This window comes from Neomonachus schauinslandi, chromosome 9 (genome assembly GCF_002201575.2).
Source record: "Neomonachus schauinslandi chromosome 9, ASM220157v2, whole genome shotgun sequence".
Lineage (NCBI taxonomy): Eukaryota > Metazoa > Chordata > Mammalia > Carnivora > Phocidae > Neomonachus > Neomonachus schauinslandi.
The window spans coordinates 140489389-140515751 of record NC_058411.1 but is presented as its reverse complement, the minus strand read 5'-3'; the positions used below and the strand labels follow the sequence as shown (position 1 = coordinate 140515751).

Genomic DNA, 26363 nt, shown 5'->3' with positions numbered 1-26363 from the left:
TTTATCATATTTATCATGTTTTCATGATCAACATATTAGATCCACACTTGTAGAAAATCTGAGAAATACATTTAAAAGAAAACGTAAAACATTCATAATTCCACAGTCCAAAGACAACCACTGGTAACATTTTGAGGTGTTTCTTGATGTTTTCTTTCTGTCCACATATGAATAAAATCAGAGACTTGTATGATTTTATGAACTGATCTTTTAACTTATGGATATTATATTAACATTCCCCCATATTATTTCAAAAGTGTAAATGTAATAAAAATTTGTAATATTCCATCTTAGAAATCCCATAATTTACTCAGGCATTTCTTGATAGTTTAAGATTTGGACTGTTTCTGGTTTTCATATATTATAAATAATGATGAGATTAATGAATTTTTTGCATAAAGCATTTTGTTTTGCTTAGAATATTCCCTTGAGAAATTCCCAAGAAAGACATTTTGCTGGATCAAAAAGTAAAGATATTTTTGAGGCTCTTAATACATGTTGCAAAACTGCTTATCAAAAGCCTTGTACTTACGATTATTCAGGAGCACCTTATATACCTAATCTCTCCCACCCACAAGAACCACCACTGGGTTTTCATACTTTCTTCTCTTTAAAGTAATGCTAGGGGTAAAAATGCTATTTGGTCATTGTTTGAATTTACATTTTATCTAGGATAAGTTGGATCTCTCCATAGAATTGCTAACCACTTGCTTTCCTAATGGAGGAGAAATTATTTTCCTTTAAAATATTCATCTACTATCTTTAATTTTTCTTGCCTATCTGGAAGTCTTTATTTTATATAGTGAGCATTTTAACATAAGTTCTATTATGTGTTATTTTTCTTTAATTTTTCATTTGAATGTTTTTTGACAAATACCCATTTTAAGCCTTCTAAGTAAGTAGTCCAACCCACCGATACATTCCATTTCTCATTCATTGTAAGTTTCTTATTGTAATTTTGAGAAATTTGAGAAGCATCTACTTTTATGACCTTTTTATATTTTTATGGTTTAATTTTTATTTAACTCTTCAATCCATCTGGAATTTATTTTGGCATATGGTAAAGGTTTAAATTAACTTTCTCTAAATAGTTAACCAATTGTTCCAATACCACTTGTTGAATATATTAAGTGCTTACATTTACTGAAAGTATTTGAGGTAATCTGTTCACTTCTCAACAGAGACTGTAGTTACATTATAACTTTGGAGATAGTCTAACTTTTGTTAGTTCCTACAGAGTGTGTAATTATATTTTTCATTTCCATATTTAATCAATAACTATTAAAGAAGAATATTTTAACATTTCTAAATGTTTATAGTTTTAGCTTAAAACATCTTCCCTAATGTTTATTTGTATTACTTAGACTCAGAGAGTGTGGCCTGTATTAATTTCCGTACCTAAATTTTTTCTATTTCTGCATTTCCTAAATTCTGAGATGCCACTTCTCATTTTTTTTTTCAATTTTTGAAATGAGAATGCAACACAATCAACATCCTTAGTGATAGTTTGGGATTTTTTTTTTTTTTTTTTTTTTTTGCACAAGCTTTCGGTAAATCAAAGATGTCTTACCACATCTAATTTCCTCTCCTCTTCCGTCTCTCTCCTCTCTGTTTTGAGTACGAAGGTTAGCCCTCTGATATCTATACAACATAGCTACAATCTCCTTCTCATAAAATTGATCTCCCTGTCCTTTCCCTGTATGACTGACCGGCTGATACTTGTTTTCTCTGCTTTGATTTCCTGCTGAATCCAGAATGCTTGATCCCTCCTACATCTTGATTTCATTTGAAACGAGGCCTTTCCTTTGTCGGTTTGTTCACCTCAGGCCCCCTGAGAGTCTAAGCAGTTTCACAGGGGCAACATCTTCTAAAAAACAAGCAAGGGTCCTAGGTTTCTTAGGTTTCTTGTTGTAAATCTATTCTGCAGGAAGACAACCCTAAGAGTGTTTCGAGAATTGGAGATCCCCTTCTCTCAAACCATAAAACCTTTTGTAGGTTCTCTGATATCCCTTGCTTATACTTCTTTAGGAGGTTAATCTATCTGGAATTGGATAATAACTGAGCAGCTGAATTGGGGGTTGGGGAGGGGGATCTCTCAGAGACCCTTGGGGAAAGGGACCTTATTCACCAAAATCCTTTGCTAAGGGATCTATGAGTCTGAATCGCCTGTGTATGCATATGGACAATGTGACAGTTGGGTCCAACCCCACTAAATGCTCATGAACAATAAGGTCCACCAGGTGTTTAATGATACTGCTGATCAGATGAACTCTGGTTGTTTGAAACGAGCTTTCCTATGGTGTGTGGCAAGAGTTGAGCATAGCCATACGTGTAGAGCATAGCCATAAATTCACACATGGCAGACAAAGCTGAATGTCAAGGCAATCTCCCACAGCTATGCCAAACTGTCCCAATCCCAGGTCTGGTCCACTTTGCTAAATTAAAGAGTATATACGCTGCATCTAAATAAATTAAAACATTAAATATATATATATAAATTGCTAACTAAACTGTACAGAAAAAAAATTGTCTATACTCATCTGAACCTAGGAAAGAACAAAAGTTTTCCACCATTAGTTTTTAGGCTCTTTTTTTTTTTTTTTTTTTAAGATTTTATTTATTTATTTGACACAGAGAGAGAGAGCACAAGTAGGCAGAGTGTCAGGCAGAGGGAGAGGGAGAAGCAGGCTCTCCACTGGGCAGGGAGCCAGATGTGGGGCTCGATCCCAAGACCCCAGGATCATGACCTGAGCCGAAGGCAGCTGCTTAACGGACTGAGCCACCCAGGCACCCCAGTTTTTAGGCTCTTATTCTAATATTCTACAGTAAAATTTGGCAAGTTTAATGACGCATTTTTTTAAATTAAAAAATACAAATGGAATATTTTAAGGCTGAAAACTGAGAAAAAATATGCTTTTAATACATTTTAGCTAAAGGTTTACATTAAGTTCATGGCATTATAAATCCATGTCTTAAAATGGGCTGAATTGGGGACACTTACTTTATAAGAGCATTATCCTATAATGGGACAGGGAATTAAGCTGCTTTAAGTTAGAACACAAAATAGACTCAACTTGTAAAATATGCTAATGGTAACACAGTTTCACTGCCAATAGCAGGGCATGTTTTCTGTCATTAAAATATTTTAGTGCTTAACATAGCTATTCAGAATATAATGCTCACTGACACATTCTAACCTTTGTCAGTGCTCACAATCCAAAATACCTTTTGTCACCAACCTCTAAATCAATACTTCTCAAACATGTTCTGGCATCAGAATATGTGAAACATCATGGGATGCTTTTACAAGGCCCAATGGAATACTAATAAATTAAACTTTAATTTACTATACTTATAATTTGGGACTAAACTGAAAGCTAGTTCCTATCATATTTCAGTATGACAAAGAAGTCAGGGGCCATTTAAGAAATATCTATAGAAGCATCTAATTGTAAAATGTTTTTCTGCTATTTTTTTTTCTTGAGAATTTGAGATCTTTTAAATTGCATTATTTAATTTTAGGTATACAATCTAGTGTAGTAAAAAGTGAACATGTTTTCCCTTGAGAAAGACCTGGGTTTGGTGAGGTCATTACCTCCTCCAGAGCTCAATTTCCTTACTAATAATGGAATGACACCACCTCGTAGGAACGTTGGGGTTTCTTTTCTTAAAATTGTTTGTTCAGTAATTATTATTGTTTTTACTTTTCATTATGGAAATTTTCAACTGTAAATATAGACAGAATGGTATAATGAATCCCCAGCGTCACTCACTCAGCCCCACAATCAGCAACCCAAGGCCAATCTTGACCCACCCACTACCCACCATGCTCCCCCAATATTTCATGGCAAATGCAAAACACCATGTCATTCCATCAGGAAATATTTTCATGTACATCTGTGAAAGATACCCTTTTTTTTAACACAATCACATTACTGTTTTCCCAGCTTAAAAATTAGCAACTGACAATAAAATGTTAATTTTCCAATTTTCTTATGTCACCAATGGTATTGTAATTCAGGTTAATTAGTTAGTTAGTTTAAATGAAGATCCAAATAAGATCCATATATTGCAAATGGTTGAGATGTCTTTTAAGTCTCATTTAATTGTTTCGGTTCCCCAGCTAGTCCTTTCTTTCTTTCTTTCTTTTTTTTCCCCTTTACAATTTATTTGTTGAAGAAACTGGGTTGTTTGTCCTGTAAAGTTTCCCACTGTCTGGATTTTGGTGGTTGCAGAGCCATGACTTAATTGAACGCATTTCTCTGAATACTGTATTCCTTGTAAATGGGTAGTAGGATCTGGAGCCTTGATTTTTTTGGGGGGGGGAGGGGGGGTTGGGACCACAGAGGGCAAGAGTATTTCATAGATGGTATTGTATTCTTCATCAAGAGACACATAATGTTTAGTTATCTCTCTTTTTGTGATATTATTAGCAGCTGCTGATATTCTATGCTTAGAACCATCGGTTCACTGGGGGCTGCAAAATAGATGATATTCTCATTCTATCATCCTTTCCTTATTAGCTGGAGTATTTCTGTAAAGACAAATTTTCCTCATTTACCATTCGGTCACTCTGGGGTACAATTCATATAGAGAAGGCAGGATAAATATTTGGAGATTTTTCCCTTATTCATTTTCAGTATCATGAGTTGATTTCTTAGCACCCACCAACATTGATTAAGACACTTTAGTATCATTATTAATTTAGAGATTTAAACATAGTTGATATATTTAAATCCTTTGCAGTTTTTATTGTTATTGATGCCCAGATTGTCCCATTTTATGTTCATAAGAGTCTCTGCAAGTTGTCTCCTGAGCCCTTGTGATGAGGTTCTAGTAATCCTGATAACCAAAGTTAATTACATGATGTTCCAGTCTAATTGTGCATATTTCTACCCCTGAGCCATTTTCCCATGAGTCCTGGTTCCTTCTAAGTGGGAAATGATATTTAGAGACCATAATCTGGGCTCAAATGGTGCCGTTGCTGGTAAGCTGGTCATTCGGTCACTGTTTTTAGGACTTTTCAGTGAGTGGGGCGAGAAAATACATACTATTTTATTTTTATTTAAGATAAAATACCTCAGGGGTTCTTACAGATACTTACAGTTCAACTTTAGGACTTTTCATTTCTCTTTCACATCTATCTCTCGTTTCTCCCACGCCAAGAATCTGGGTTCTCAAGAATACCAGAAATCAAAAAATGGATGATCACATTTTATTGTTCACTTGCTTTATCCCACATTACCCACACAGCAGTCCCGGGCAGCGTGACGAGTGCTGCCCCCTACAGTAAGATTACTGTAGAACACTTTATAATTTTATTTTTGGTTCTTTTTGTCCTTGGATACACCCGCATACAGTCAAACTAATATGTGTTAAAGTCACTTGGAATAATTCTTCTCTCTGTGTGGTTAATGCTACCAAATGAAAACACAGATTGTTTTTAGTTTTGTTACTTTTTTTTTTATTTTTAGGGATTACACTTTTTAAATCTAATTTCATTCTATGGTTTTATAAAATATTTGCAGGGTTCCAGAGTCAAATATATAAGACAGATGTACAGGAAGAAGTTTGGCTCCCATCCTTCCCTGCTGTACCTTATTCTCTCCCTTCCCATATATTAGCTCTTTGGGTTTTTTGTTTTGTTTGTTTTTTATCAACTCTTCACAAGTTTCATCTCAGGTAGTACAGGGGCCATGCTAACACTCTCTGTATTGTGAATTTTAGTATATGCACTCACAGCAGCAAACACAGAAGACTGTTTTGAGAAGCAACTGTAATTATAATGCCCAGGCAATATGCATGTACACGGAGGTTACTTAATAAAGGACAGCTATCATCTCAGTCTTATTTGAAAAAGAAAAAGCCCCTTCTTCTCTGGTTTTCAAGATGAGAGTTGCAGGAGGTACCTTGGAGACAATTCTATTTCCCATTCTCACATCCCACACCCAGCACAGTACCTGGCACACAACAGAGAGTCAGTCACTACTTGCTGAGGGAACTACTGAATCAGAGCCTGAATGCATAATTGCTCCTTTAGACCCTGCTGCTACCAGCTTGGATGTCAAACACCAAGACCTCAGGTCAAGGCATCTTATCTATTGTGGGAACACTGTGTTCAGGATTAGGTTTGTAAGTGGAACATAGCTGTGCTTAATGCCTATATTTAATACATTGCTTCTCAATAGGAACAAATACCTATTGGTATATATTTTAGTGTAGCATAAACCTAATACAAAGGAAAAGTTTTGAGTCAAAAATCTTGTCTTTTCCTAATCAGAAAGGGAAGTCTGCTCAACCATTTTGAACACTGCAGAATTAAAAACTTCTCAGCATTAACTCCCAGAGGGAAGGGCTCAAGAGAAGGCATCGGCTAAGTGGAGTAGGAGTACTGTCCTTGGTGGCCTGCCATGTGGAAGAGTGGAGAATTAGAAGCAGAGCTGCTGGTGTCCCCAAACAAACGATCTGATTCTCCAACCAAGCCTCTGGACTCACAGTGTTTGGAAGAAAGAAATTCTTTCCTCAGTTTCAGGTAGAGAGTAAAAAACAGAAATGAACACACATACACACAAGAAAAGAAATCAGGGTAGACTCTTTGTTATGACCAAGGATAATTAACATTTTTGAAGAACTTATTTTACTCCTTAAGGAAAACTCAGAAATGAAGGTTATCATCAGAATTTCGTCAAGTCTTGTCACCCCTGCAAACAGACCTTCTCCGCTCTCTGTCCACGGGAGACAGAGAAGTCACACAGGCTTGCTCCAGAATTGTTCCCAATTCAACAGAAGAGATGAGACATCCATGTCAATAATTACAGACACAGATGAAACCTTGGGGCCACAAGCAAGGATAAGCTACTGTTCCCCCAAAGAGCAGGAAGTAACCACTCTAGGCTGAGGACCTCCCTGAGAGCTACCGGGAGGTGGATGGAGGAGATGCTACCGAAGCTGGGCATTGCAGGAATCACAGATGTTCAGTGGCGAGCTTGGCATGCCAAGGGGCTGGCACAGGCAAAGGTTTGGGAAAGGCAGGACATCCATTCTGATCAGCGCACTGGGCACATGAAAAGAAATGGGGGATAAGAGAAGCCAGGTAGCCCAGGCCAAGCTATGTAGGGACGTGAATGCTATTCAGGGGTTGAGCTATATCAGAGGAGGGAACAAATGGGACCCACGTAAGGTTTCTGATAAGGGATGTAACTTTCAGTAAGCCAATGTTCACTGTGCAACTACTATGTGCCAGGCTATGAGTCAGATCTGAGAGTATGGTGATAAAAAGACACAGCCCCTGCACCTAAGGGGCTCAGAGCCTGCGGGGAGAGTCAGAGGAGGAAATAATCACCGTGCTGGGGACCGAGGACAGGGAATCAGTGGAAGAACTTCCAACGAGGTGAAAGAAGACTGATGGAGAGAGTATTTAATTAGTTCAACCCAGCTCTGGGAAGGGAGGTGTATGTTAGGTTACGTTCATTAATCTCTACATAACTCAAATCTATTCATGTAAGCAGCCACATATTATTAACTTTCAGAAGTGGAAACCTGTCCAAAACAACTGTGCGTGTGCAGAATGACAAAGAAATTGAAACAGTTTCTGGGAAGAGGCAGTATTAAAGGCCATCAGTCACTGTCCGGGACTATCACTGCTGACCCTGGGGACATGAGGCTCAGCAGAAAGTGCTCCAAACCTCAGATTCTGGACCGTGTTTCCTTGGAACAGTTCATGATGCAGCAGCCCCACAGGCTTTGCTGTTTGGAGAAATAAGACACCCAGACTAGCACTAGAGATTCAAATTAACCAAGGGCCCTCTCTGACCACACCCACCTTCTTCTCTCCTCACTCCCTCCCTCACCACCCAGGAAGGTGATGTTCTGCTCAGGAGGGAGGAAGTGATGTAAGAAAATAATTCCCGGGTGCCTGGGTGGCTCAGTCGTTAAGCATCTGCCTTCGGCTCAGGTCATGGTCCCAGGGTCTTGGGATGGAGCCCATCCTGCTCTGCGGGAAGCCTGCTTCTCCCTCTCCCACTCCCCCTGCTTGTGTTCCCTCTCTCGCTGTGTCTCTCTCTGTCAAATAAATAAACAAACAAACAAATAAATAAATAAAAATAATTCCCTAGAAGCTAAAGGAAGGAGCCAGCCGGCAAGCAGACTGAGTCTCACTCGGGTGGGAAGTGAAGGTGAGGACGGCATCAGGGGACTTTCCCAATGAAGTAAAAATTGAGCTGGAAGATAAACAAGGCTCAGCAGAAATGACAGGGAAGGGGCAGGGGGTGTAAGAAGCAGAGGGCGATGTTCCAAGAACCGGGACAGTTTGTGCAGAGGCTGCCGTTGGAGAAGAGCCACGTGAAAGGACACGTGAAAGCTTCATTAATAAAACCAGGCCTGGAAATCCACTGGGAGGCAGTGCCCAGAGGACATCCAAGTGGGGCACCCTGAACAGCTACACACATGCCCCCCACTTGCCCTTGGAATGTCCTACCAACCGCGATAGCCAGCAGCACCCCACCTCAGAGCTTCCCAATCCCCTTTAGTCACTGCAGCCCAAGAGTGGACAGTGAAGTCCAGGATGGAAATTTGGATGACCAACCGTCCCCGTTCACCTGGACCACCTCAGTCCTGACAAAACCAGGACGGTTGGCCACCCTACAAAAGCTCCCATAAGGCTCATATTAACAGGGTTATAAAAGATAACTCAATATAGAGAGTAACACAAGAGACCCTTTCAAGATACTTCTCCACCTGGCCCCAGGCATCCACATGGCAGCACATTTCCCACCATCCGAGCCCCGGGGATACCGTTGGCTCCCCCAAGTCCAGATCCAAGAAAATACGGTCAGAGAGATAAAGCTCCACATGGGAGCAGACGAAAGTGTCCACGGAATGACCCGAGCCGCACAGAGCTCTAGTCCATCAGGAGCCTCCTTGCAAGCCATGCCTGCGCTTTTGTGATGTAGGCCAGAATTGGCCCAACAAAAGGAAACGTTTCCAAACTCCAAATAAGCCAATCAAAACATAATGCTTGAAATCCCTCATGATAGGGAATAAATTCCATTATTGCCTTTACACCCAGCCCTTCCAATTTCAGCTTGGAGAGGACCAGCAACGTCTTTTCCTGCCTGACCTGGCTCGCTCTCCCAGGGCCAGCAAATCAACTCACCTTTGTTTTGTGGCTCTTTCAACCTCCGTTACTTCTGCTTGACAAAAGAAAGACATGACAGGGCTCCATCCAGCCTCCACCCGCCATTATTCCCCAACCTCGTGGCCACGCTGCAAGTCCAGTTCCCTGTCCTAAGCCCCGCACTTTCCCCAAGATGGCAGACACTCACAAAAGCACTCCCTTTGCTACGCCACAGCGGAATATAAGCCCTGGCATGCGCTGCAGGGGAACACGTGTTCGGTAGCAGAGAAGAGAGGTTGAGAGGTGAGCTCACTTGCTTTCGTCCAAGGAGTGCGGATGACACAGTTAAGGTTGCTTGCAGTGACCTAGTCTCAAAGTGCTTGAAGATGGAGCATCTCTGAGCGGGGACTGGCCTGCTGTCAGACAGAAGGTATGTCTGAGCACAGGCAGCAAGGGCTTTGTCAGGATGGGACCAGGCTCTGGGCACTCATGACTTGCAGGGGAAGCTGCATCGGGGACGGTTGATCTTCACCACCCTGTAGGTACCATTCAACTCACCCGGTGAAAGTGATTTAAAAAAAAATCACACAGTATCCCCGAAAAAGGAGTCCAGGAAGACAGCATTAGGAGAGGAAAGTGTCTGCATACTTCAAAAGATGGATACTGAGTCTCCAATAACAGACCCTATTCTTTTATGCTTGAGAAATAGCTGATTTGCAAAAATCTCAATGATAATGAAATTCAGAGTTTGCCTGTGCCAAAGCCGATCAGAAAAGCACGTATTGCTGCATATACAACGGTCATGTATTTGCTCTGGGCCTGAACTGAGAACAGACTACACGTTATTCCACTTAACGTATTCTTGTCTTCTCCTAACAGACCATGAGCTCGCTTTCTCATTAGATCGCTAAATCTTTGGAATATTTAAGGAGCATAACTACATTTGACCAAGATTACTCACTAACAAAGGAATGAGCTATTCAAGCTCAAATGGCATGCTGCTTAAAAACATTATACACACAGGCCAGAAACAACACAGAAACTCTCCTATCTGGAGAATATGCGAGCACTCGTCTCAACTGGAGCAGGGGGGTGGGAAGAGGAGCTGACAATACCCTATACATTCAAGGGCTATGTCCATCTTCCACCACCAGAAATTTCAGAAGTTGGTATACACTTCCCAAGTTAAAAACTATTACATAAATAACTTGGAAATGTCAAGTGATATTTCTGAGGCCTGCCAATAGTTTAACCACAACGAAGCTCCTCGCCAAGATATTCATGAAAAGTTCAGAAGAAGTTACTTTGAGAAAGATGTACTCACAGCAAACAGATTTCTTCTCCGTAGAAAAAAATGCATAAATCAATAGTTACAATAAGGAAAGGGAAAATTAGGTTTGTCATAATAGTAGAAGAAAACAGACTTTTAAGAGAACTTTAGACATGAGACTACACAAAGACTTCATTATTAATATATTATTGTTACTACTAGTATTAAAAATTCATTCAAACATTTCTCTCATACTTTTCCTTGCCACAGATTAGATGTAAAAATGTCTTAACTGAGCTTAAGGGCAAAGAACAGACACTTGGCTTTGCTACCGCCTGGCTGTGTGATCTTGGGTAAGACCCTGTTCCTCTCTCGGGCTCAGATTCCTCACCTGAAAAAACAGAATCCCTGAACATCCTTCCAACTCTGACTTGCTACAATTCCAGATGCCTGTCAGGGCCACAGACCCAGCCCTCTGCCTCCCTGGCAATGGAAAGAGTAGAGAAAAAAACAAATTGGAGAGGCATTTTGAAAGGAGAAAGCACACAGATAGGCAGTCAGTGGCACAGGAAGGCAAGAGAAGAGTCAACTGCAACTCCATCCAGAGCGTCATAATGCCTTAGGATTTTACAAAGACAGGATTTTATAAACACGGAATGAGTCACGTGAGAGTCTGGATTTGACTTCGGGGAAAGTAACTGAAATTCTTAAAAAGGACGCCTGTCTGAGGTGAGGCTGGGGCAGGGGGAGGTAGGTACTGGAAGTCAGGTTTTAATAAAAGCTAAAATGAGTAGGAGAAAGCAGGAAATGATAAGAATTTGAACATCAAGTGGGCACTGAAAGCAACAGAAGATCCAAGTGTAGGTAACAGGATTTTTAACTTGAAAAAAAGCCTTGAATCCACTTAAACGTGGGCAGTAAGAGACAAAATGTATGCCAGATAAGGCAGGGGCTCCTTTCCTAGAGTCCACAGGAGAGAGAAGGTGACGGGGAGAAGGGATGATGGGTACAAACAGGTGTACGAGGACCTCTACAACATGAAATCAAGGTGTTCTCTAACTGGCTGCAAGCTTACATCAGAATTTACCCTCAGTTAATTTTAGGAAAGTCAGAAGCCACCACTAACTGAAAACGCAGCCTCGTCCCACATGCCTAAGTCCAAGTGATTAAAGTTTGGTTCTGCCTTTCGGTGTTCTGTAAGTCTAAAGCTGGTAAGGTAGACTTTATACCACCATGTACACAACAAAGACAATGCACAGACCTTAGGAAAATGAACATGGGCGCTAATTTCTAAGTGTGCTTAACCTCTTTTTATCCCACTATGGCTGCCCATAAGAGGAAGCGTAGTCCAGCAAATCCACATGGTCTGGGAAGACGCACCTTCCATATTTCCCTGCACCTAACAAACACCAAAAAAATAAGACTATTTGTGCAAAACAAAGAGTTTTGCTAACATTTTTTTAAAAAAGATTTTATTTATTTGAGAGAGAGAGCACGAGCTGGGGGTGGGGGTGCAGAGGGAGAGGGAGAAGCAGGCTCCCCGCTGAGCAGGGAGCCCGATGCGGGGCTCGATCCCAGGACCCTGGGATACTTATTAACCAACTGAGCCACTCATGCACCCTGAGTTTTGCTAACTTGAAAAAAAAAAAGAAAGAAAGAAATGACTTCTAATCAAGAAAGGCTAAGCCTAGAACAGACTTTTACATCAGTCCCCATAATAAACTTCTGAGGCCCCAAGTTGAAAGCTTCAGTGAACTAGAGGTGAGGATGGAAAGACTCACCACCTTCTTTCCCAGAAAGAGACACAGGCCGAGAGTGACTGCCCGCCCCCATCAGCTACGGAGCAAGAACAAACTGCAGAATTCAAGACTCTGCTTCCTAGAACCGGCCGACATTCAGCTGTTTGCTATGAACAGGTCCTCTGCACTGTAGGGATCCACTCCAAAACCACCATGAGAAAGGACAAAGGAATTTACCCCAGAGGCTGGCTGGCTATCAAGTCTTTGGACCACAAGCCCTTCTCTCGTCCCAAACTAACACGCGTCCACTACCTTGTATGACTGAAGCAACCAAATGTCAGGATGCTGCCCCTGTGGGGACACGTTCGCTAAATGGGAAGTCAGCGCCATTTTAACTTGAGCTGCCATGTTCCACCCAGACTTTGAAAAAAACATCATTCCTAGTGCGATAATGATTATGCTTGTAAATGCCATCGACAGAGATCATTCTTAACTCCTGAAGGAGCTAAGTTAAAGAACAAGCTAAGGAAGCAACTCAGGAATAGGAAATCCTTCCCTTGGGTCTACCAAGGTCTCCAAGACACTGTTGACACCAACGGTGGAAGCAGGATTTTTAGGAAAGGAGATAATCTTCTGGGTGATTCTCTTGAGAGAAGGAGCTAGATGCCTGAGGTCGGAGTGCCATAGTCTTCATTGTTTCAAACTGTCTGGTGTCCTTGAGTTGGTCACTTGCACATGCAGAGTCTCTGGGTTTTTTGGTGTGTTTTTTTTTATTCATAAAATGAGGCATTTGAGCCAAGGTCTAGACCAGCTGTAAAATTCTATGATTCTCTAAGTAACAGTTTACTGCATGGCTGGCAAGACCGCCTTGATGATCAGAATGATCCAATTAACACTCTGCAAGGTATGCTATTCTATCCATAGTTTCAAAAAAAAAAAAAAAAACCACCAGATTGTTTCAGAGTGGAAGGCTTTCAGATCATGAAACCCAGTCACTTTGTGTTTCAAAACAAATGAGGAATCTGAGGTCCAAAGATGTTGAAAACCTTTGTTAAATTACAAGCTAATTAGTAGCAGAAGCAAGACGAAGGCTGCCTGACGGGTCCCGTTTGCACTGAGCTGCGCTGTTAACCCTGCCAGCTTCAGCCCTACTGTCAGCACCAGCCGCTGCACCTTTTATGTGACTCCTTAAACAGCCTACATCACAACTGTGCTTCACTGGCCTTGGGGTTATTAGTTTTCCAGACACCTAACCTAGGAGACATTGGAAGAGTGACCTGAAAGGTCTTCGCGAAAGTAGGCCAGGATAAAATACTCTAGAAAGTCCTACGAGCTCTGCTGAAGACAAGTATCTCTCCTGCACCTGCTGGCTTCCGATTTTGCAGGAAGGAGAATCGTTGGCCAGCCAGTCCGGATCCTATAACTTCAGGAACCAGACTGCCGCCTCGACAGCACACACTCTCTGTCGCTCTGGCTTCAGGCGGCCGCGCAAATCTGCGAAGGCCTCAGGTAGGTACCTGGCCCCGGGCGGCCACTCCCACAGACCTGGCCCTGTTTCTGGCCAGGCTGGGATCTGTGGATTCCAGCAGCCGCTGGACGTGATGGGGCAACACCGGACAACTGTCCCCACCACTCTCCGGATGTGGACTGCAGAGGGACGGCACTGAAAACCTTTTAGGGACACTCTGGTAACTTCTGTGCGGGGAACAATGCCACATCCCACCCAGCTGCTGCCTCGTGTTCCAATACGAGACAATTTGTTCCAAAAGATACAACTTACGGACACTGAACCCTAAGTTATGTTGGATGCGCCAACTTGTCCAATCTCTCAGACATAATGCTGTCTGAGAGAGGCCAGACATCTATGGGTACATGCAGTGTGACCCCATCCATGTAAAATCAAAAATAAAAAGCAAAACTAGGATAGTGACAGAAGTCAGAGGGGTGATACTTCTTCAGCGGGGACACAAGGAGCTTCCCAGGAGTTGGACATGCTCAGTTTCTTGATCTGGGTTTCTGTAATCGGGTGATTCCAAACGTAAAAAGGTATTTAAAAGTTCAGATATGTGTGTACTTTACTATATGAATGCTAACGCTCCATAAAAAAATTATTGTCCCCGATGTCAGTGGAGAATACTCTTCCTTTCCTTCAGCACAAGGATATCTGAGATTCTCTGAATGGGGTCTTTGTAAATCGTATGAGTCATAACAACAGCTAGATCACGTGCTTACGTGCAGCAGGCCCTACGCAGAGAGACTACATGAATGGCCTCCTTTAATCCCTAAAACATTTCCATGGGGTGGACACCATCCAGGTCTCCACCTCACACAGGAAGCATGAAGTCGCTTCAGGAAGTGAGGTGAAGCAGCGTGCCCAGCGTCACCCAGGAAGTCAAGCATCAGAAAAGCGATTCAAAACCAACGCAGTCTGACTCCAGAGCTTGTGAGACAGAGAGAGAGAGAACACAAGCAGGGGGAGAGGAAGGGCAAGAGGCAGGCTCCCCGCTGAGCAGTGAGCCCGATGCGGGGCTCCATCCCAGGACCCTGGGATCACAACCTGAGCCGAAGGCAGACGCTTAACGACTGAGCCACCCAGGCATCCCCAGAGCCTCTGTTCTTAACTGGTCTTCACGTTTCATTGTGTGCTGCAGGACCCGGGGATTTTTCAAGCTGGGTTTCCCTCTGCCTGAGAGGCTCCTGCCAGTACCATGCGGTCTGCACGCTCAGCATTAAGAGGAAAGAGGACCAAGGCCTGGGGTGCTGGATTCTCTCTAGCTCATTCAGGAGTTCATTCAGGAGATACACCTAGTTGGGTACAAAGGCCTGCGTAACCTGTTTTCTTTGCCTCTGCCAGCAGAAAGCAGGTGCTATTACTGACTTCCTATAGTCTGACCTGATTCCTTCCCCTTGAAAGAAATACACAGTGGGGACAACACAGAATGTTTTCATGTGCTGTTCGCTGGGGCTTTTTGGAACACCGTGTCTTAGGACAAGATTTCCACAGCGTGCCACATCCTTCTAAGATCTGCTTTAGGCCTTTTGAAAAGGCTGAGGGGGCTTATTTTCCTCTTTTTGCAGCTTGCATATTGTTATTATATTAAATATAAATACAACGTATCCGTAGAACCTGGAGAAGGCATTAAGCACTCTTTAATTAAACAGTACCTGGCTCATGATTTTCCAGACACCCTCTTTTATCCTCTACTGCCTTCTCAATTAGCTCCCTGAAGTTCTCACACAAAAACCTGTTGGATCATTGATTTCTCGATTAAAAGCTGCCATAAATTACAGGCCCTGTAAAAATCCACCGGGGAGAAGGGTAAAAAGCAACTTAATGATAGCTTAGACCCCATTAGCAGCCAGGCCCCAACGCCCATCGGAAGTGTTAACTGGGCTCCATTACGTGAACGTGGGCTGGACCCTGTCCCCCCACAGCAACAACTCACATACGCACTTCTCAAGATACGTGGAAAACTGATTGCAAGTTGATTTTTTACTAAACAATCGGTCTCCTCTTACCACTGTCCTGAGCACCTGGGTAGCTCCCTGCCCACAGCTGGGACCCGGGGTTCACAGCCTGCCCCTCACCCCAACCCCAGGTGCAGAGCCAAACGTCCCAAGTGCAGGCCATTCAGCAGCAGCCTGAAGGATGGAAATGAATGGGGCCGCCCCCCGAGCTGGGATGCAGGGTGCTGGGGTCAGACCACCACTCCTGCCACCCTCGGCACCCGACTCGCCCTCCTTCACCAGCCTGGTAACTCTCCCGCCTCATCTCCAGCACTCTGCCTGCCTGGCCTGCTCCCCGTTGTCACATCCCACATCTGCACACGCTGCCACGGCAACCGTCCCAGAGCAGCCGCTCCCGAGAAGCACCACCCACCCCCTAACTAGCATGCTGCAATCGGGCCCAAACTTGCTGTGGGGCCTTGACCACACGGAAGAGGACACCTCGGTCACTGGCCCATCTTGCTCTGTCCCATCGTGTGTCCTGAGAAGACGTTCTCGCCCCATTCCGCATCTGCACCTGACCCTGCCTGTGCCAGGCTCTGCCAGGTCCACCCAAGGCCTCCATCACCTTCAGTCCCACCCGACCACCCCCTGAACTCCGGCCCCAGCAGCTAGAAACCTCTGCATTTGGCAGAGTGGACATGCTCTGCTTCCAATGAGTGGTGAGTGATTTCAGAGACACGCACGACCCTTCACGCTGTTAAGGCGTCAGCGTGAGCTGGGAGTGGAAGGGAGTCAGTCCCGAGTACCCAGCTTCCGCGCCTCAGCCAAGCACAGCCTTGTCCTCAGCGAGCTGCCATGAAGGAACTGAACCACACACACACGTGCGTGAGTGCGCGAGGACGCACAACTACCCTGTTCCTTTCTGCAAAATGGGCAAAAAGACCAATGCTGGCACTGGTGAAAGAAAGGGAATAAAAGCCAGGAGGGCAAAGAGAGGGAGGCTTAATCAGAAAACAGTACTCTTGGATAATTTCAGATGATAAATAAATTTGGTGATCACTAAAATGAACGAATCTACCACAGATTTCCGATAAAAATAAGAAAAGGTGACTCAAGCCGACACCCCGACCAGAGCAATAACCACACACTGTGTAGGAAATGGTATGTGCAAGCGTGGGCAGCCCAGAGGTCTTGGGATCCTTCCGGAGAGTCAATGGCTTATTGAACTAGTTGTGCCAAGGGGAAAAAAACATGATTATTTTCAAGTTGTTTTTGAGAAACTGTTTCCTGCCCGTTGGCAGATGGCAAAGCCAAAGGGAGGCTCTTTCAGGAGGTTCTTACCTGGTCGTCGTAGCGGTACGTGAGGAACTGCTCCCCCGTTGTGTCTTCAAGAAAACTTCCCTGGGGGGAGAGTGCAAACTCAGGAAGGAAGTAGGCTCCGGGGGACTTCTCTGCTGTGGCCTGAAAGGCAAGGTCATCTGGTTACAAATAAGGCCCCATGAGGACCCCCTGACAGGTAGTCCCCAAAGCCGAGTGATTCCCAGAGCACCCACCCGCTAACGGCTGTCCCCAGAAGGAAAGTGACCTCGTTTAGTAAAGGCCAAGGTGAGACACACCAGGAGTCTGTGTGAGGCGCTGTTGGGCTAGGACACCCCACTGGTCCACCTCAAAATGGCCCACACATTATTGATTGCCTGACACCTGCCCCCTCCCCACTGCTCACAACCTTCTAGCGATTCAGCTACAGTGCAGGTAACTTAAGGGTTGTTGTTGCAAAGCCACTGTTTCTAGGACTTTCTTCCTTTCCCATCCTTCCCTCCTTCTTTCCTTCCTTCCTGTTTTTGTTTGGTGAAAGAGTGAGAAACAAAATTTCTTCCGCACTTCAAAAGAAAGGCATGTTCACTGTAGAAAACTTTGAAGATACCGATGAACACAAAGAAAATATAAATCACCCCATAATCCCTCCAACCTGTAATCACCACTTCTTGCTAGAGTCTGGATTCCTCTGATCTGAAGTGAGGAAAATAGGACAATCAGCTGCAAGAGTTCGGTGTGGTGAGCAGCGAGGCCTGCCTTGACACAGGCCCGTCACCTCACTGTGTTTGGGCAGGTTTCCTCTAGTATGCCGCCTTCTGTGGGGGCAGCTTTGCTCCAGAAGTTACGGGGGGGGAGGGTCCCCTGCAGCCTGCCGCAGTGCCAGGGGTCAAGAGTCTGGCAGGGAAGTCTGGCCAGGCCCCGTCGAAGGTGCATAATGTGTCCATCACACCTGGCCAGCTGGCACTCTGATGGTTGCTGAAGGTTATTGCCATAAGTGGCCTGGGAAGGAAAAGGGAGAGGAGCTAATACCACAGACCCCACAGAGACAACTGGCTCTCACATGTTTTAGTGCCGCTTTATGGATCTCAACATGAAATCCCAGAAAAAGCAAAAAATCTCTCCAGTATTCATGTTTTCACTCCTCGGTGGTTATTTGCATAGGGAAAAAAAAAAATCACAGACTCTCTGGCTTGACTGTAGCTATAGGTGATTACCTTCTGCTTTCTGACCTGCTGTTCCAATGTTTAAATTTTAACAGGCTTAAAAAAAAAAAAAGTAAGATGGGAATTAAAATGTCCATATGAAAGTAGGAGGTGAACTTAACGATAAGATTTCTTACTTCTGTGTATATTTCCTAGGCAGTTTGAGTATGTGTCAAACTCCAGTTATTCTCACCAAAAACAAACACATCTAGGGAAACCTCAGGGGAAATCCTACATGCCCGCAAGACAACGATGGGTTTCATCTCAAGACAGTTCCTATAAACTGATCACCAACACACCTAGCAAACAGTCCATAACATTTAGTTGCTGGTAGTTGTGATTTGCTTCTGTTGCTTTTAGAATTCATAAAATCATAATTTTAAAGGCCTAAGGAGACTTGCCACACACCACAGAGCAGAAGCCAGGCCTGGAGCCCAAGAGCAACCATGTGCAAAGACACAGATCCAGTTACAAAGGAGTGGGGGCTGGGAGCAGCCTAGGGTCGTCACCTGAAGACAGCTCCCTGAATACAGTGCTTTATATTTAGCTGACCACACATTCCACATGTATTTACTGAGCACCTACTATATGCCTGGAACCATTCTAAGAGCTATGGGTATGATGAGGAACAAGAAAGGTAAGGTCCTCAAATTTATGGAGGTTTCATTCTAATGGAGACCCATAATAAGTAAATAAATTCGTAAACAAGAGAATTAAAGTTCTAAGTGATATAAAGGAAATAAATAGGGTGATATAGGGTAAGTTGAGTCTGCAGAAAGGAGGGGTCAGTGAGGCTAATCCAGGTGGACAAGGAAGAGAGCAGAGAGAGAGGAAGAAAAGGAAGAATGGAAGAGGTAGGACATGCAGAGCACTGTGGGCCCAGGCAAGGGGTTAGAGAACCACCAGGTATATCTCAAACCTTGACTGCTTCATGGAGAATGGATTAGAAGGGGGCAGGAATGGAACCATAAAGACCAGTTGGAAGGCTGCTGCACTAATCCAGGAGAGAAGGGATGATTCCTTGGACAAGGATGATGGCAGTGGAGAAGGGGAGAACTGAATGGACGCTAAGTAGAACCTACAAGACTTGCTGATGGGTGAGCAGAAGGGAGGAATCAAGGACAATTTCTGGGGTTTAGGCTTGAGCAACAGGCTATAAAGGAATGCCATGGATGGGCAGCCCTGGCAGGAAGAGAGGGCAGGGAGGCAATAATTCTGTTTGAGGCATGTGAAGTCTGAGATGCCTAGGAGACATCCATGCAGAGAGCTTGAGTTGGCCATTTAATACACAAGTCTGGAGCTCAGAAGGGCAGTCTAAGGCTGAAGACAGAGATTTGGAAATCATCGTTGACATTTTCATACATACATACACTCACGTGTTCACAGTCATCCTACCTGAAAGGACCCTCCCTAGAGAAAGAGTGTGACAAACTACAGGGCTTTGTCTGGGGCCCTCGATAATGCTAACGTCTGAAGGTGAGTAGAGAAGGAGTAAGCCAAAGAGGTTAAAACTAGTAATCACTTAGAGAAGAATAAACAAAAAAAGAGAAATATTGGGTCATGGAAGGATTCAGCATCAAAGAGAGTGGCCAACTACCTTCAATGTCCCCGAGATATTGAATAAAATGAGGCCAGAGAAGGGTCCACTGGATGTGGCAACAAGGAGATCATCATCGACCTTGACAAGATAGGTACAGTGGAGTGGGAGGGACCACGGTAATGGGTTTGGGGACCAGATGGGAGAAGAGGAAGAGACCAGGAAAGGACACTTTGAACAAGGCAATGGCGAGAGGGAATATGGAAGTATGGGCAGAATTTTTAAAGATTGGAGAAATGGGAGCATGTGTGCTCGGTTATGGTAATCATCTAGTGGTAAGACCATGGAGGAGACGAGAGAGATAATTGCAGGAGTCGAGCCCTTTGAGAAGACAGAGGAATGGGGTCCAAACCGTACGTGGAGAGCCTGGCTTTCATAAAGATGACGGCCCTTGGTCCATGTAAGTCTACACCACACCACACCACAGCCACCGGCAGACCCCTGATTTTGACCCTCCATCTTCCCTGTGCCTACTCCTTGGACACCCTTCTACTGGGTCCCAAGATCATCCACCCGTGTCTGTCATCCCACTTCCCAATTAAGCTTTCTTACCTCCCAGCTGGCTCTCTCCTGGGCCCCTCTGCAACTGCCCTATGGCTGGAAGAGCGGGCCACCCACATTTTCTCCCAAACCGCTGCCTTCTGTGGCAGGGCGGGACTGTCCTAAGCCTGCTGTGCATGGAATCTTCTGAAGGTTCCTTTTGTCACACCACTTAACACTTCTCTGTGATCGGAGGATTCATGACTCTGTCTCCACACTATTAAACACATCTACAGACATTTAATTAGCTCCAATGAGCTTTCTTTTCTCTGCTTAAATTCGGATTGGGTAAAATGAGGTATGTTTGCCCTATGTCTTATTCCTATCCCAGGCTTCTGCCTCTCCTCCCAGGCCCACTGAGGCGTTGCATTTTGGAGGAAGTTCCCTAAGGCTGAGAACAGCGTCTCTATCACATCTGCCCATCCCCCACCGCAGGTGTTTGGGCAATAAGGAAGGAAGACTGGTGGGCTGCACTACCTGACCTAAGCCGGACAGGGTGCTTCCTCAGCAACCTCACCTGTGCAGTTCAAGGTCCTTAGTCCCTGGGCAACAGCAGATTCTCTCCACCCCCTCATCCCACTCACTACCGATAAACAATGAAGACTTTATACTTATCTCTTTTTATCAAAATCTTTACTCCTCAGTAAATTTCTGATCATTCAAGAGTTGATTCTCAAGCTCCACTGCAATCCAAGTCCTTTCCCTCCATTGCGGCAAGGGTGCACCAAGGTCAAAGGGCACCACCATGGCTGTTTGAAATTTGAAAGTGCGTGCTGTGGCATCCCACGATTATGAATGTCCAGCACTTGAAAAGCCCCTCTCAGTCACCTAATCCAGTCCGTCTACCTCAAAAACCCCGCCAGATGCCCTACAGCCTCTACTTAAATACCTTTAGTGATGGGGAGCTCACTCTCTTCCAAGGCAACAGGGATCTGTCAAAATCTAGCAAGTTCACAGACACCAAACTGGTCAGAAGTGGCCCACTGCTCCCCAGCTGAGGTCTGAGGTGCCCCAGCCACTGGCACCGCTCTTCTAGCATCCTCTCCCACAGCAACCCCCCCGCCCCTCCCTCCACAAACACATACATTCTGAGGTGAATTCCAGAGTCTGAGCCCAGTAAGCATGTGAGTCCCAGGATTACAGAACGCAAGAAACTTTGAGACACTCGAATCCCCACCCCTCTCCTGGAGCAGGCATTTCTCCTGCACCACCTCCGACCGCCCAACAGAGGAGTCTTGAGAGGCCCTCTGGAAACAAAGCCAGGAAAGAAGGCGATCAAGCTGTGAGGTGATATTTGTGAAAATGGTCTCATTTCGTCTCATTTTGAGGTGGGTGCCGTTGCGTCATTTCAAGACACAGGAGGGCAGGTGATTTGACCAGGGGCACAGGGGCTCCCAGCGGCTGAGTGCAAAGTCACCTCTGTTCCGTTTCCCTGCCTCCATCAGTGGGAAACAGTCTGAGAAGAACCAGGCCTTCCTTTGGCAGAACTGGCTGAGTTCACTGGTGGCTTCCAAAAGCAAGTGCCATGCCGATAACAGGCCTCTGAGAACAAGCGCCGACGTCCTCACCCAGATGGAAGCGGACTTCCTACATGTCAGGGAGGTGGTGTGCTTGGCTCCTGGCAGGGGGAGGTGACCCGAGAGGTCAGGCCCTTGAGTAGCAAGAGTGGAAGGGAAGGTGGGGGGGGAAGGAAAGCTGGGCCAGGAAGCGTGCAATCTTCCCAGGGCACAGATCCAGGGCCCAGAGAGACGCTGCCAAAATGCATCACCCCCCCCGCCCACCCCCCAGCCCCTGTCTGCAGCTGCCGAGTCACCAGGGATGGGGTCAGGAGGAATCCAAACAGCCCCTCCAGGGACCATGAATCTGAGACCTGGGGATGCAGCTGCATGTCCAGCTCCCATTCCAGCTGAAGACTTTGACTGTGGCAGGAGGAAATAACTGTATGATGCCAATTTGAGGACAAGATTTCAGTGTCCCAGGCCTCGATCTGTACCGCATAAGGATGGAGAATGCCTACCAGGACTGAGCAAAAGGCTTGGCTGATATAATGGAAGGAGAGAGAAACAGGGGCGAAGAGGGTGTCCCTATAGTAGAGAATGGGGCCCCTTGTGCCTCAAAGGTCAGGCAGTGACCAGTTAAGAAAAAATACAATGTGATTCCCACAGAAATGCAACAGGCCAGGTTACACACTTCTCCCAGCTTGGTCTGAGCACACCCATGGAGCACGCACCTCCCTCCAGAGTGTGAACGCAGCCAAACCCCACCCCGCTAACCTCTACAGACTTGCGGTCAGTGAAGGCCACCCAGTCTTTCCCCCATGTGCCACCACGAAGCCATGTCTCTGCATGCGGAGATATCGACTGCACTGATCCCCATCCTCTAGACCTGGCCCATCACTCCAGCCTGTCAAGACTTTGGATCCTGACTCTGTCTCCCAGTATACACATCACTGTCCTATCACTGTATACATCAGCCCAAATTTGAGCAGCATGCCCTCTATCCGCATCCTTGTCACTGCCACAAATACTGAGGAGGAGCAGGGCTGAGACCCGGGTCCTTTACCAAGCCAAGAAGAGCCCGTCTCCAGGCTGATGGTGACTTTACCCAATCACAGTCCCCTCATTTCAGATGTCCACATGTTGGCCACTTGCGGATTCAAGAAACACCTTGCCAGATGCTTCACAGCTGCAGTGACACAGACAAGGCATGAAGATGTGAGACAGAAGAACTGAGATCCCAACAGACCTTAGTAGGTTGGGACAGAAGCTAAACGCACAAAGGCAAGGCCCAGAGCCACTAAGGAAGGACTCCTCCTCCTGACACCAGTGCTTAGCAGGAAACTGTTAAGGTTCCCATCTGGAACATTAATGCCCAGGAAGCCAATCTTGATTCATAGCCAAGATCCATAGGGGCGAATTCACTATATGGATGGGAGGTTGGGACCGCTCCTCCAAATGGTAATATTGGATGAGTCTAGAAGTTTGCCTCGCATGCAGAGCAGGCAGAACACACAGGTCCTGGGGACAGTCTGCAAGGACCATATTCTCTGCAGGGTCCTGGGGGTCGTTCCTCCTGGCCTGGCTAGCACACAGAACCTTACAGTGTGCACTTGCCAGAGCCCATAGGGGAAAATCAAGTTAACCAATATTATTTAAGTTCAGCATACCAACCACATTTTTGCTCCCAAAAGTATGATGTGCATTTTGTCTCTTGAACCTGCAGTGGTTGTTTAAAAATTAAAAAAAAAAAAAAAAAGCCCTTCCATTTTGTTTTTTCAAGTAGGATGTCATCACTCCAAGACTTTTCACAATTTATATATGTGAAACCCATATATATGTAAAGCACACACACACACATTTACTTGGGCAAGGTTGGAAAAGTGAGCCGAAAGAAAATTAGTTTTCACATTTTTTTGTTAGTTTTTAAAAATTTATGCTAGGGATTTAAGATTTGTCTTCCCTATTTACCCTCAACTAATTAATATGTTCTCTTGATACTGTTGGGTTGAAAGACTGAATATTTGGATAAATATCTGAGTATGCCTTGCCCAAAATACCATGTAGTTTCAAACTTCAGCTTCAACTCTGAGTCACGTTTTCAAAAGAAATATGAGCGGCAGACACTTCGGGATCCCTCCTGGAGCTGTGAGGTGGGGTGTGCCTTATGGGCATGCATATTCAGAGTGAGCTGTTCCACACAGAAGGTCCTTCCCTGAATTTGTCACATTAAGACTCTCTTTAGCAAACTGGAATTTGGATCCAATAAACATCATTCATAGTACTAGTCTGCCTGCCACTGAACATGTACTCTCTCTCTCATTTTCTCTCTCCCTCTCCTTTCTCCCTTTTCCCCCTACACACACACACACACACACACACACACACACACACACACTGGCGAACACATCTTCAGCCAGCACCAAGCAGAACCAAGAGTCATGGGTGAAAAGATCTTGCTGGAACAGATTTCATCATTCAGTTTCCTGAAAGGAGAAAAGCTTTGAGAATGGAGTCGTAATACCTCTCTACATCTTTGAACCTTCTTCAGGGCTCAGCGCTGGGCTTTGTGCGTGGAAGACATGCACCAATTCCCTTTCTTTCCCAGACAAAGCCGCACAGGTCGCCCCCGCCGCCCCCACAGAGCCCTGCATGACTGATGCCTGAATATTCTGTCCACCACAGAGAGACCAAAACACTCTGGCTGAATATACCCCACCGGCGTTTCACAAGGGGGTTCTTTAAAAACTCCACTATTACTCTGAATGGGGAGAGGAACGAAAGTCTTCCCCTGCCAATATACACAATACAGCTCCTCTTTTGCTGGACCCACCCCCCCAAAAAAAATTTTACTTAAGAGTTCATTTTTCAAGACCTTGAAGTAAGCTGACCCACTGGAACCAGCCTCAATTAGCAAAATGTCACATGGAAATAACTCTACCTTAAAATACCTCAGGGGAAAAACACTGAATATTGTATCCCCTGAACAGGGCTCACTGGTAAAGAAAAAAACTAGATGGGGCGCCTGGGTGGCTCAGTCATTGGGCGTCTGCCTTCGGCTCCGGTCATGGTCCCAGGGTCCTGGGATCGAGCCCCGCATCGGGCTCCCTGCTCAGCGGGGGGAGTCTGCTTTTCCCTCTCCCTGCCTGTCTGCCTATTTGTGATCTCTCTCTCTCAAATACATAAATAAAATCTTAAAAAAAAAAAAAGATTAAGGCAGTGCTTATTTCTCATCAGCAACCCCATGGAAACCAAAAGCAGTGAGATGAAACATTCAGGGTTTCATCTGGGTTGAAAGAAATAACTCAACCAAGAATTCTATGGACAAGAAAACAATCCTTTCAAAAATGGAAGAATTTGGAGTGCCTGGGTGGCTCAGTCGTTAAGCGTCTGCCTTCGGCTCAGGTCATGGTCCTAGGGTCCTGGGATCGAGCCCCACATCCGGCTCCCTGCTCTGCGGGAAGCCTGCTTCTCCCTCTCTCTCTCTGCAGCTTCCCCTCCTTTTGCTCTCTCTGTCAAATAAATAAATAAAATTTTAAAAAATAATAAAAATAGGGGCGCCTGGGTGGCTCAGTCCTTAAGTCTGCCCTCAGCTCAGGTCATGGTCCCGGGGTCCTGGGATCGAGCCCCGCATCAGGCTCCCTGCCCAGCGGGAAGCCTGCTTCTCCCTCTCCCACTCCCCCTGCTTGTGTTCCCTCTCTCTCTGTGTCTCTGTCAAATAAATAAAATCTTTTAAAAAAAAGAAAATAGAAAAAAACCAGATGGACGGTCACCTCAAACCTGACTAGACTGCAAACCCGCTAACCCAGGCCGTCCCTCTCCCCGCACACTCCTCCTGGTCCAGTCCCACTGGGCAGGCAGCGCCCCGAAGTCAGCAGAAGAGGGGACCCCCGGTTTCTGAGGACCCTGAGCTGCTGGTGAGGATGCTGTGAGTGGGAACTATTCTGGGCCATCTCTGCGACTCCCCCCGACTCCCTGATGGGGCTTCAGTGCTCAGGGAGGAAAACTCTCAGGCCCAGCGTGGGCACGGGAATCTGCACTTTGATCTGAAAGTGAAGGATGTATTTTTCCCATAGCCTCTTCACCGCTAACACTCATGATTATCTCTCTGGCAGAGAAAAGACATCTTTGCTTTTTAAATCGAGTACAAACAAGTATTTTATTTTACCAAAGTGGTGGTGAGGGGAAATCCCCAAAGCCTGGCGTGTCCAAGCAACTCTTGGGTTTGTGGCGTCTACCCGGTTACTCAGTCCACATGTGTTTATTAAGCACCTACTACATGTCAAGGCTGTTTGTGACACACAGAATTCAGCAGTCAACAAAACAGACTAGAATCACTTTTCCCAAGGAGCTTACAGTCTTAATGAGGGGAAGCAGAAAATGAACAGAAGAGAGAAGTAAAATGTATACTACATCACATGGGAAAAGAATTGGGGGAGAGTACAAATTGCAGTTCTAAACAGAGTGGTCAGCACGTGATATGATGAGCACTGGGTGTTATACACAACTAATGAATCATTGAGCATTACATCAAAAACTAATGATGTATTATATTTTTGCTAACTGAATTTAAATTAAAAAATAAAATAAAGGGCGCCTGGGTGGCTCAGTCGGTTAAGCGACTGCCTTCGGCTCAG

General features: G+C 45.2%; 1 protein-coding gene across 1 annotated transcript in view; it reads right to left on the bottom strand.

Moving 5' to 3' along the window:
* The window catches only part of ADAMTSL3 (ADAMTS like 3), a 343828-nt gene that overhangs the window by 278692 nt on the left and 38773 nt on the right, over positions 1-26363 (bottom strand). Inside the window, exon 2 of the mRNA XM_021680458.1 lies at positions 16916-17035. Coding sequence (XP_021536133.1) covers positions 16916-17035 — 120 coding nt within the window. The remainder of the gene's footprint in view (positions 1-16915; positions 17036-26363) is intronic.